The sequence below is a fragment of the Chlamydotis macqueenii genome, chromosome 3 (genome assembly GCF_036417535.1).
Source record: "Chlamydotis macqueenii isolate bChlMac1 chromosome 3, bChlMac1.mat, whole genome shotgun sequence".
Taxonomy (NCBI): domain Eukaryota; kingdom Metazoa; phylum Chordata; class Aves; order Otidiformes; family Otididae; genus Chlamydotis; species Chlamydotis macqueenii.
Window position 1 is genome coordinate 110921635 of NC_141558.1, and position 13159 is coordinate 110934793.

At 40.7% G+C, this 13159-nt stretch overlaps 1 protein-coding gene across 6 annotated transcripts in view; it reads left to right on the forward strand.

Annotated features, from left to right (window-relative positions):
- ARID1B (AT-rich interaction domain 1B) overlaps positions 1-6250 on the forward strand; it is a 330573-nt gene extending 324323 nt beyond the window's left edge. For all 6 annotated transcript variants that reach the window (XM_086745996.1, XM_086745995.1, XM_086745997.1 and 3 more), the window contains 2 exons: positions 613-743; positions 2680-6250. In XM_086745996.1, the coding sequence (XP_086602122.1) occupies positions 613-743; positions 2680-4392 (1844 nt within the window). In that variant the 3' untranslated portion in view covers positions 4393-6250. The remainder of the gene's footprint in view (positions 1-612; positions 744-2679) is intronic.
- The last annotated feature ends 6909 nt before the right edge of the window (positions 6251-13159 follow it).

Consider the following 13159-nt stretch of genomic DNA (forward strand, 5'->3'; position numbering starts at 1 on the left):
AAAATGGAGCTTGCCTCAGATATCCAAATGATAGGTGTTGAAAGGTCCTTCAGAATGTCTGTTAAATCACCAGTACAACATTTAGCTGAGCAAAGCTTTTTGTATTCTTGTTCCGTGGAAGCTCATGCTGGTTTGCTGTGTAGTTATAGTCTCTGCCTCCCTTGAATGGCCTATTTATTCATTCCGTATTATTTGTCATGTTTGTTTCTCCCCATATTCTTTCCCAAGTGTCTTCGTATCTTGAATTCCTGTTACATTTCATACATTCAAGTTCTCATACTTCAAGTTCCCACACTCCTGACAGAGTATTCAACCTTTATTTACTAATTATTTGGTTTAGCAAACTTCTCTAAGTTTATACGATTATTTTTGCTTCAGCAAAGTCAGGAAGAACAACCTTCTTAAGATGTTCTCCAGTATTAAGGCTAAGGAGCAGTTATAGAAAAACTGAACAGGACCAAGTGGTGAAACCAGAGTCTTAAGCAGTGTTTCAGAAACTATTTCATTTAAATTCTGCATCCTCAGAATGTAACAGTTTAATCTTTCAGAACTCGTTAATGGTCTCTGGGGATTCACTAATACTGTTTTACTTCTCCTCCTTTCTTTCTCCAGTAACTCCTGAGGCCTGGAGAGTGATGATGTCTCTTAAATCTGGTCTTTTGGCTGAAAGTACCTGGGCGCTAGACACTATTAATATTCTTCTGTATGATGACAGCACTGTCGCTACTTTCAACCTCTCTCAGGTAGGTGGGAAAGCGTCCCTTTTTATGATTGGTAATGGTGAGCAACAAGAGATAGCTTCAGGTTGAGTAGGGGAAATAATAAGCCTGAAAGAAGGGCATCTCTTGTAGAAAGCAGCACGTAGGAATATAAGAATTTTAGCACTGACAGAAGACTAATGTGTAAATCCACAGTCATGACAGTATAAGCACAATCTCAGAAAACAGCAATATATTAGTAATCTTGCTTAACTTGTGTTTCCATAAAAGGCTTTGCAAAGCGATATTAAATTGATTTGAGGCTGTCTTTTGGTGACTACTTGTCTTATTCAGTAGTTCCATACTAGGCTGTGGGATTTTTTTAATTGCTTATTTTCTGTTTGGTTTCTTCTTCCAGTAAATAAGTTTGCATAGAAATACCAGATTGGCTATTTAAAGGCTAAAATCCCCTGTCGGTCCACAGGATGCAAGTAACACAGGAGTTAACAGCGTGTGCTGGTGCCTCCCTACCTCCCCGTGTTTTTCAGCCCTGCTCTAACCATTGGCCTGTTAGGTGGTAGTAATTGATGGCATGCTGATAATGCACATCATCTAAAATTTGCACAAATTAAATATTCAGTTTCTCTGCTCCATTCATCCCTTGGTTACTAATAGTGTAACTCATCATTTTTTAAATATAATGACCTTTTTTTAAAAAAATACAGACACAAATGGTATATTTCATCCTACCTAACTTTAGAACTAGGGATATCTATAGCATGATTCATCTCATCTTGAAGTAGATCTAAAATAGGTCAGATGAATCATACCCTAGAAATGGCCTGAAAAGACCATTGGTTATAAAAGGAATCTAGACAATTAGGTTAGGTGTGTAACTGTTGTGGGTGTTTGAAGTTAAGTGAGGTGAATCTCCTCTGAATTCTATTAGAAACTGGATTAATGCACCCTGTGCAAGTTGCACAGAATACCAGGAGAGATATACACATACATACATACATATATATATATATATAAAAAATATAAAAATACCATTTTAAATAGATATTTTTGTTACTTTTGCCTTGGACTCTATTTCCAATGGCAGTCAGGATTCTGTATGATGACTGATAATTCCTGCAGTTCATAAGCATCGTTTTGTTCTTAATTCTTCGAGGGTTTGGCAATCGTAAGAGACTAGAGAATGGACAAAATTATACACTTTGCTGAACACCTATTAGCCCATGATTAAAAAAAAACATTAAAAGCCAGACAATCAGGCTGGATACATCGTAAGAGCAAAGAATTTTTAATAATAAAGCCACTGAGGATAAATTAATACCAAGTCCAACTACTGCCTTTCCATAAGAAAGTGATTACAAGGTAATTAAGAGGATTAAACCTAAATGAAAACTGTTTCTGAAGGGTGACTTACAGCACCAGGCTCCAATAACAATTTTTAAATACTGCCAGGCAAAAATGGAACTATTCCAACAGAGATGGGATATTAACCTAGCACGTCAGTACCTAGACACTGAACTGCAGATTCCTGCAGGACGGTTGGTTTTAGAGACTGAGACACAAAGGAGGAGAGGAAGAATTGTAAACTTTAGGCATCGAATAAAAGTACAGAAACACTAAGCAAGTTAGAAACTTCAGTACTCTGTACAAAAAGTGAAGAATAGTAGACACTTCCAAGGGGACAGAACAGCCAGGCTAGATGTCTACTAGCTTAAAGGAGGCATATGAATAAAGTTTGGTATTTCTCATAGCTGTTACAGTTGCAAGTGGAGCTGAGATAGTTGAACATTACATACCGTTTGGAGAGACGCTAGAAGAACTTCATTTGATTAACTTCTGCCGTGCAGGACCTAGCCACAAGTCCACAGCAGGAGGAGGGAAATATTCAAAGATTTATGCCTAGTAAAATTCTGTGCAGACAAAAATATTTATCTGATTTTTATGTTCTTTCTTCTCCCCTCAGTTGTCTGGATTTCTTGAGCTTTTAGTAGAATATTTTAGAAAATGCCTGATTGACATTTTTGGAATCCTTATGGAATATGAAGTGGGAGATCCAGGCCACAAAGCACTTGATCACAAAGCAGCCAAGAAAGATGATAGCCAGTCCTTGGCAGAGGATACTGGAAAAGAGGAGAACGACGAATGTATTGACTATTTTGATGAAGAGGAGGAGGAGGGGGAGGATGAAAAGGTAGAAGGAGAAGAAAAGAGCATTGTTTTTTCCACTCCTGGTGCCATTGCTGATCCAAGTGAGAGGCCAAAACAAGCCAGTAAATTTGACAAGCTGCCAATAAAGATTGTTAAGAAAAATAATCTCTTCGTTGTTGACCGATCTGACAAACTTGGACGTGTTCAGGAATTTGATAGTGGACTCCTCCACTGGCAGCTTGGTGGTGGTGACACAACTGAGCATATCCAGACTCACTTTGAAAGCAAGATGGAGATTCCTCCGCGCAGGAAAGCCCCTCCTCCCTTGAACTCTCCAAGCAAAAAGAAGGACCTCGAGGGGAAAGGTGAATCAGAGGAACAGCAAGAAAAAAGTATAACAGCAACCATTGATGATGTCCTCTCAGCTCGGCCAGGAGCATTGCCTGAAGACTCAAACTCTGGTTCCCAAACAGAGAGCAGTAAATTTCCCTTTGGGATCCATCAAGCCAAAAGCCACCGGAATATTAAACTGCTAGAGGATGAGCCAAGGAGCCGGGATGAGACTCCTCTATGCACCATAACTCACTGGCAAGACTCCTTGGCCAAACGCTGCATCTGTGTGTCAAATATCGTCCGTAGCTTGTCTTTTGTGCCTGGCAATGACACCGAAATGTCCAAACATCCAGGCTTGGTGCTGATCCTGGGAAAGTTGATCCTTCTTCACCATGAGCATCCAGAAAGAAAGCGAGCGCCGCAGACTTACGAGAAAGAGGAAGAGGAGGACAAAGGGGTGGCCTGCAGCAAGGATGAGTGGTGGTGGGACTGCCTCGAGGTCTTGAGGGATAATACATTGGTCACATTAGCCAACATTTCTGGGCAGCTAGACTTGTCTGCTTACACAGAAAGCATCTGTTTGCCAATTTTGGATGGCTTGCTGCACTGGATGGTGTGCCCGTCTGCAGAGGCACAGGATCCTTTTCCAACCGTGGGGCCCAACTCAGTTCTTTCGCCTCAGAGACTTGTGCTGGAGACCCTGTGTAAGCTCAGTATCCAGGACAATAATGTGGACCTTATCTTGGCCACCCCCCCCTTCAGTCGTCAGGAGAAACTCTACGCTACTTTAGTTAGGTACGTTGGGGACCGCAAAAACCCGGTCTGCCGAGAAATGTCCATGGCGCTCTTATCGAACCTTGCCCAGGGGGACACATTAGCAGCAAGGGCAATAGCTGTGCAGAAGGGAAGCATCGGAAACTTGATAAGCTTCCTGGAGGATGGGGTCACTATGGCCCAGTACCAGCAGAGCCAGCATAACCTCATGCACATGCAGCCTCCACCTCTGGAGCCGCCTAGCGTAGACATGATGTGCAGGGCAGCCAAGGCCTTGCTGGCCATGGCTAGAGTGGACGAGAACCGCTCAGAGTTCCTTTTGCACGAGGGTCGTTTGCTGGATATCTCAATATCTGCTGTCCTGAACTCTCTGGTTGCATCCGTCATCTGTGATGTACTTTTTCAGATTGGGCAGTTATGACATAAGTGAGAAGCCAAGCATGTGTGAGTGGAGATTAGAGGGTCACATATAACTGGCTGTTTTCTGTTCTTGTTTATCCAACGTAGGAAGAAGGAAAAAAAAAAAAAGAATCTTTGCTCCTCTGCCCCATTCACTATTTACCAATTGGGAATTAAAGAAATTATTAATTTGAACAGTTATGAAATTAATATTTGCTGTCTATGTGTATAAGTACATCTTTTTATTTTATTTTTTTTTAACCAAAGTTGCTGTCTAGTACATTCAAAGGTCACACTTTTTTTTTTTTCCATAGATTATCCTTTTCAATGTTCTTTTCCATGTTTGTATTGCATATTTTTTTGGGAAGCGAACTAGTGACTTTTTAAAAAAAATGTTATGGCAAACCATTGTATGATGGAAAAAAAAATCTCACCACTTTGAAACAAAAAGGTGAAAAATAACCAACATACCAAGTTCCTGTGTGTTTTATTTTTTCAAATAAGGAAAAAATAAAAAAAAAACTTGTATACCATCACCCAAAGCTCTGTGCAATAGAAGATTCTAGTGATGTAGGTGTAGGGGATCAAGGAGGGTGTCAGTCAGTAGTCAAAATACAAAACGATACTGGTTTCTCCTCAGGAGAAATGGTTACATTAGGCTAGGAGCAAAACAAAACAAAAAAAGTCAAGTTAAAAGATTTGTAAACAAAACCTGATGACAAACATCAATTGCTTCCTCACCAGAACTGTCTTGTCTACATCTGTTTTCTTTGACCTTCCACAATGACAGTTCTTCACGATTCCTTTAATCATTTTTTTAAATATTTTTTTATTGCCTAAGGGCCGTGATGTATATAGAAGTTGTACATTAAACATACCCTCATTTTTTTTTTTTTTTAGTACAAAGTTTTTAGTTTCTTTTTCATGATGTGGTATCTACAAAGTGATAGTAGAATTATTTTTTCTTTCATTTGGGCCATATCTCCAAAAAATAATAAAAAAAAAAAAGAAAAAAGAAAAAACCCAACACTGAAAACCAACAACTGAGGGTAATGTACAAGTTTCTGTATGTATAAAGTCATGCTCTATTTCGGGAGAGCAGCCGATCACAATTTGCTTTATAAATCAAGGTGTGGAAATGGTTACGTTATGGATTGATTTAAGAAAATGGTTACCAGTCTACAGACAAAAAGAAATATATACAGGAAAAAAAAAAAGGAAGAAACACAACTTCAAAGATTTTTCAGTGACAAGAATCTGCATTTGTATTTCAAGATAATGTAGTTAAAAAAAAGAAAAAAAACTTGATGTAAATTCCTCCTTTTCCTCTGGCTTAATGAATTTCATTTATTCAGTATAAAATCTTTATATGTTCCACATGTTAAGAATAAATGTACATTAAATCTTGTTAAGCACTGTGATGGGTGTTCTTGAATAATGTTCTAGTTACAGTGTGGGATATCGGAAAGCAAACTAATTACAAGAAAGAGCAATAATCATTATTCTCTTTCCCCTACTTTATTATTATGACCTTCAAAAGTATTACGCTATTGTATTGCAGCAACTTGCTCTCCTTTTAGAAGAGCCTTCTCGCGTCACAGAGAAGTGTTTTTAGATGTTGTTTATAAAACCATGGAGCCTCAAAGGGGAAGACGTGGCTGGCAAATTATAGTTCTGACTATGCAGGTATCCAGTCTCCATGCTGTGTTTTGCAGGGACTGAAGATGGATGTTAGAAAAAGTGACAAAAGATTTTGTTAAAGCAATAACCAACTTGAAGAAGATGTTCTGTATTCACTACCTGTAATTCTCTCTGTTGGTTAAAGGTGCAAATACCCCAGCGATGTGGGTATTTAGAATAAACACCCACCCACTTCTTGATACTGTATGTGTCATTGCATACTTAACATGGCCTCTCCTCCTGGGAGTCGCCCATTAAAGGGGATCAGGCTTTAATAGAGCACATCCATCGTTGTAATTGGTGGGAGATGGCCATTTCTGTTTCAGGAATTACCTGCTTTCAGATACATCCACTCTCACCTGGTGATAATCTTGTTGCCGAATATTGTTCAAGCACTAATTTTTGCTATTTCATCTTGGATCATTGACTTTGTTAGTGTGATCATAAAAAGCTAATAATAATCAATTTCCCTGGAATTGCCACATAATTACACTGTTAGTGGATATCCTCCTCCCCTCTCCAATAACAATATGGAGGGATTTGAAAATTACAACCCCCTTTGGCATGTTGCCCATCGAGTTCATATAGATTGCTGTAACATTAATATATGTAAGAGCATTTCAGAGACAGGTAAAGTATATAAAATCATAAGCGAAGTTTGAAACGTGACTCCCTAGTGTCATGAAAAGTAATTTCTCCTTCTAGCTTTTCTTATTCAGTAATCTCTCCACTCCCACATTACCTGCTGCAGCCGTCTGTCTTTCCCAGCCATATCGCTGCATTCCGAAATACGTGAATTATAACCCACTTGTAACTCTTCATCACAAAAGTAGGCATATTTCAGGGATGATTTTTACAGCTTCATACTGGGCAGCGTGGAATTAGTATCCCCTACCAAACTTGTTTCTTCCTAACATTTTACTGCTTGATATTACCCCATAGATACCATGCAAGCTGTTAAATAAACCATCTGCTGAGCGATACTCGCCCCTTTCTTGTCAAGGACAAGGAAGGATGTCTGTTTTCTTTTTCTCTTCAGCATTCAGACCCAGAGTCCTCTGGGGGAAACCACACCTGTGGCAAAACGCTACGAGCTGTCAGAGGCAGCACTTTAATGTTATTTGGGACTGCTCTGAGCCTGGTTAAACAGCGTGGTGGGGATAAAAAAGACACCCAGCCAGCCACATGATGCCCGTATGTATGTAACGTTGCTGCCGCTTTTCCAGTTTGGGCCAAGAACTAGCTGGGGAACTGGAAGAGCAAAAGGGAAAGGTCAATCATACAGATTCTGCCTGAACATGCTGTTACAGTAGGAGTAAATTATCTGAATCCCTGGTTAGTATTACAGCACATTTATCAGAAGAAAGGCAAAGGCTAAGAACTCCAGTTCCCTCTGTTTTCTACATATGATTTTACCTCTCCTACAGTGTTCTCTTAAGCCTTTGGAGAAGACCTGCTCATAACACTTGCGAACCTAGCGTGTTCTGACTGAATGCTGAACAAGTTTGAGCTGCTGTTGGTATTGTTCCTACAAGAGGTGTGTTGGGTTTCAGTTTTGAAAAAAAAAATTTACATTTTTATGCTGATGTGATCACAGATACTCTGTACTGAAGCTCAGACTAGTACCATCAAGAAGGTGCAATATTTGAAATTCTAAAACTGCAATGAGTTACTTAGGGGAAAGCAGCCAGTTAGTATTTTAGGCAATAATCAGACACAAATATTTGACTAATATGTATATCAATAAGCTACCCGTTTCTTTGGCAGGCGCAAGCCACCAGTTACTCCTAGATTGAAAGAGCAGCAATGAGATACATGGAGTCCCTGAATCTTACTCACCTTTAGAATCACTTCAGGAATTAAAAGATGCCTATCCCCTTCGACAGGAAAAAAATTGTTTTGTTTCTTATTAGCATAATTTCCTACACTATCTTTCAAAAAAAAAAAAACAAACCACAACATACTGATACATCCTGCTCGGAAATGCCACGTTTTCAACTATCCAAAAGGAAGGATGCAGAAGAAAAATTCATCCACATGCTTTTTAAGCCTCTGCACTTTCTCTTCCGCCTTCTTTTTGCTGTGTTACACCACAATCAGTGAATTCTGTGACATACATCACTACTGAGAGAACCATTACGTTCCTGGATTGGATACATCCAGGAGAAAGATTTATGTACTTGGAGAAATACTGTAGCAAAAGCATATGCTTGCCTTCCACATTAATTATTACTGTACAACACTTTTACATTGCAATGCAGGGTACACTTCTTATTTTATAAATATGAAAGCACCTCTTAGTAATAAAGAATCAAGTGTAGCTGTGATTTATGAGAAAAACCCTTCCATCCAAAGAAGATCCAGCCATTACAGGGGGCAGGGTCATTTCAACCACTGTCGTAACCCATGGCATCGTGCTCCACTCTCATTTTGAAGCTGCTGTTCAATGTTCTCCAGTAGCAAAGACACCATCATCTCCTCTGCTCCCCCCTGTACAAGAGGAGGAGCTGTAAACATCCATAGTGCAGGTGGCCAAGCTAACTTGAAATGGAACTGGTACGTGGGAACTGAACTGAGGTGGCACACGGTATTTCACCCTTCCAAGAAGCTGTATGTAGGTTCCTTACTCTGCACTGGTGTGCCCAAGAAATAGTACACACCTATTACCCAAACACAGTAATAACACAATCACAGAAGTCAGTCTTTGTCTTTTAAATAGAAGCAGTCTCAAGTTTTGAGACGAGTTCTCCAGAGAGGGATGATGGCTTCTATTTTTATCACCATCAATCTGGTAACATCAAATACGTGGAAACTACATTCACATACAAAACCACAGAACAGTCCCTGCTGCAAAAAGCTTATTTTCCAAGTCATGAGCAAGTAACTGCAAGTGGAGACAGACAGGAGAAAATGGAAACAAAAGCAACAGTAAACTGAAAAGGCTGGTACCACTCTTACAGCAGAGTGGAATTACGCAGATCTAGAATATGGCCCCATACCACCTGCAAATTTAATTTTCCTCAGGATAATTTGTGAAATTTCTTGGGGCTCCCTTGTTCTGTTTTCTCATTATGAAACCTTACACTTCCCATGCCCAATTCCTTTCCCTTTATCTCTCACAAAGACTGTTTTAAGGATTATTAAGTTTGAAGAAAGGAGAGAGAAAAAAGTACTGAGGGAGGAAAGGGAGAAAAGACATGACCATTTGGAGAAAGGGAGACAGAACACAGAGCTGAAAGAAAAGCATCCTGGGTCCCTGCTGCATTGCTCTATTTTTACATTTGGGTCATTCCAAAGAAATGAATAATTAAACCAAGCTAGGGGAATTTGACATTTCATTGGTGGTTGGCAGACAGAAAAAGGGAGTAAAAAGAGAGTTGTGGGGGGCAAGGGAAGGGAAGGCAAAGGAAAAGATGAGCCTCCACATGCAGACTGACAAATTCAGTTTTTGCTTAATTACATCTACCTTTCAAATCCCCAAGACAGCAGGAATGGGGAAGGATTAATGTTGTCTTCAATGTTAATTTCACCCCCAGTTGTTTATTTGTGCACTGTCAAAAATGGATTTTCAAAGACTGGCCTTCCTTTCTGTGATTGTCAGTAGCTGTGGGTACAGGAGACAGCTGTTCTGGACTGCATACCAAATCCAGCTATTCATACGGCCAAGTGACTTGATTTGTGCTTCCAATTTCTTATTCTAACAAAAGTCTAAAATGTATTTCATCTCAATGCTGTTGTACAGGTGAAAACAGTAGGTTTATACTTCACATCATTGTTTTTAACGGGCCTAAGCTAAGGAGATGAAGGAGCAAGATCCTCATCCAATGCCTTCAACAGAGCTACAACATCTTACCCTGCATTTGTTAATTTACTTGGTCTGTCATTACTTAGTATATATTGCATTTCCATTAATTAAGGATAGTTATTTACATTGAAGGGGTGATGGGGTGGAATTGCCTAGCTAGCAGAGAAAATCCCTAATGACTCAGGCATCTCTGCAATGTTTATCCAGGTCTGCAAAGAGACTCCTGAAGGACAAACATTCTGACTTTTGTTCCACTGTGGAGTATTTTTAAAAGGCAAATTTATATATTATCATGCCAGGAGAAAGATAAATGATTATCTAACATGAAAACCTGTTAGACACATGCTAGAAAAATTACATTTAGCAATTTGCTTATCAGTTCTATGTATACATCTGCAACTGAGAAGAACAAAGTAACTAAATCTAGTACATGTTTTACCATCAAATTGTAACAAAACTGCAAGATCTACTATTACATTTCTTTTTCTCTAAGAGAATTTGAAAAGAAACAATGTTCCACTGGTTATATCAGCACAGCTAAAGCTTACCAACATACTTCTTATAGAAGATTCTTCTTTTGATTCAATCTGTACAGACTTTCATCTATTATGAAAGATGAAGCTCTGTTCAGACTGAAACACAGTGACTGAAAAATATTGAGATTTAAGCACAATGCTTCATCAGCAGAGCTAGCACTATATATTTTATGTGCAGTTAGGGAAGACAGACTTGTAACAAGTTATTTGTTATCAATAGCTGTACCTACTTTAAAACCTGTGTTTCCCTGTATTTCCATCCATTTGATATAGTCATGCATGTTCCACTGGCGTATCCCGTAACAGAGTAGTGCAGGGGAAGTTGTTCTCTTTTGTTTTCTTTTTTTCTTTCCTAATATTTACTCCGTAAAGTCTCTCATGTTGTTGTTGTTCCTTTCCCCTATGCATTAGTACCAAATACAGAATCCTGATTTTTTAAATAACTGAATAGCCTGGGTTTTGTCTATTATTAATACCTTTTAGTATACAGAGGGATTTCTTCATTGTGCTGGATTGTATCACCAGTTGTTGAGACAGCAGCATCTCCTGAAGGTTCTTGTCCTGCAGGGAAAAGTGACTACAATGGGGTCACAGCCTTAACAGTGTGGAGGTGGTTGAGATCTGTCAAGAAGAGGTAAAGAAGAGAAAAAGGCTTTGAGTTATACATTTGACATTTCTACACCTCTTCAAAAAGATGGGAAGGTTACTTACGGTAAGCATAAATAACCAGCCTTTCCAGTCAGCAACTATAATCTCCTCAGCTTTTCTATTATATAGAGTCTTTTAAGTAAAGAGAGTTTTCTCTAAATAGCAGTAAAATTGCCTGTTTAAAAGCACTTAGATGCATGACCAGTGTACCCTGTGAAAAATAACATCATGGCCTCCATAACGTCAGCTCAGCCACAGCTCATTCTGTATCTCAAGCGGCTCACGCATGATCAGCCCAGCATATGCCAGCCTTCCACAACATGGCGTATCTTGTCTAGGAAAGGCAATCGACAGAACCAAAACATCGAGAAGTGGACCATCAGCTGAGAGAGAGAGATTTTGTTCCTTATCCGTGGCATAAGGAAGAAAAATATACCAATATATAATGTGTATGTGCAGATCATATCCATTAAACACCTTCTTTTAAACACGAGACTTTTAAGCTAATTTCATTAGCTTATTTAGAAACACTTAATGCATTCAAGTGTTTGGTTTGCTTGTTTTTCCACCCAGAACATTTGGACAGCTGCTATGACCACACACTCACAGTTATTCACCTGTTACACCACACACAATGCTTTGTTACTGGCTGCAAACTCTCCAGGAGCCAAATTAATAGATTTACCTCCCAGAGCATCTCGAAGCCTTGTGTAAGAGAGCCGACATGCACTGGACCTTCAGCCTGACCGTGCAAAGTGCAGCACAGCTTCTTGCCCCAGGTAGCAGCAGAAGGCATGGTGCTGGAGTGACAGACTCGCACTGAAAGGGTGCTACAAAACATACTGATAAATCGTTATCTAAGGAGACTGCACAACTCCTATCAAATTTCTCTAATGCGCAGTCTAATCTGCACTCTGCTTGCTTGATTTTTAATGTCTGGACTTGCTATTTGTGAAACTATACCTTCGACTACAAGAACAGGAGAAAGGCTTCTCCTTTCTGGGGGGGGCAGGGGGGCAGCCAGCAGGTGATCAATCCATCACAAAAGTGTTGGAGCACCTGAAGGCCACACGTGCGGTTTTGGGCAGCAGTGCCATCACTGAGCAGGCAGGGAAGGAAGCCGATAATCCCCTTATTTGCATGAATTTGACATTTCTTCTCCATCAGCACCACTCTTTTGCCTTGGGACGGAAAGTAGTAGCAGGGTTTGCAGGGAGGGTTGTTCCCAGCTTTCAATTTTTTAATTACTTAGTAGTCGATGAGGTGTGACGTAACAAGGACGCACAGAAAGACACCCATAGCTCCTCCTGGTCCGACACATGGGACCTCATTCTCTACTGGGCTGTGCAAAGAGCTCATTTTGGCCCTGCTCTCCACCCCTCCTCCTGCGCCATGCCTGCCTCTTCGAGTCCCGCTAGCTCTCCCCTCACACAAGCGACCTGTCCCCACCCCGCCACCCCAGCCCCCTTCCCGCCGCTCTGCCTGACTGGCCCCTTTCCCGCCCCTTCCCTTCCCGCCCGCTGCGCGCGGCGGCCGTTGGAGCCCGCCTTCGAGAACATTCCACGCCGCTCGGCAGGTTGGGGTGGGGGAAAACAGGGGGTCGCCCAGCCGGCAGGGGTGCGTTGCATTTGCAGGATGCTTCTCAGGGAGCCCCTGTGTCCTGCAGCACAGGGCGGGTTTTCCCACCAGCCTACTCTTTCAGTTCTACTCAAACACGTAATTCAATTATCATCAGCTTAAATTTATTGTGTAAAATGGTACTTGGGTTAAATGCTTTTTCAATACTTCTTTGTCATTTGAAATCAATTCATAAAACACCTACTATTTAAATTTGCTTTAATTCGAAGCCTTAGCAGAATCAATATTTAGCAGGTTTCTGCAATCTGTTCAGGTCTATTCACATAGGGAAAGCACCGCCTGCGCTGCCGCGGGTGAGGCTGGACCTGCGGGGCTCCTCTGCACCAACTGGTGAGCCCCCGGCCCCCCAAGGTGGGCAGCATCCTGCCACGGGGTTCTGCCAGCACCCGCACCGCACCACCGAGCTTCCCGAGCCGTAAGTGTCACGCAACCGTTATTTGCCTTTTTAATCAAATGTCATCAGCTGAACACCCTTGGAGATT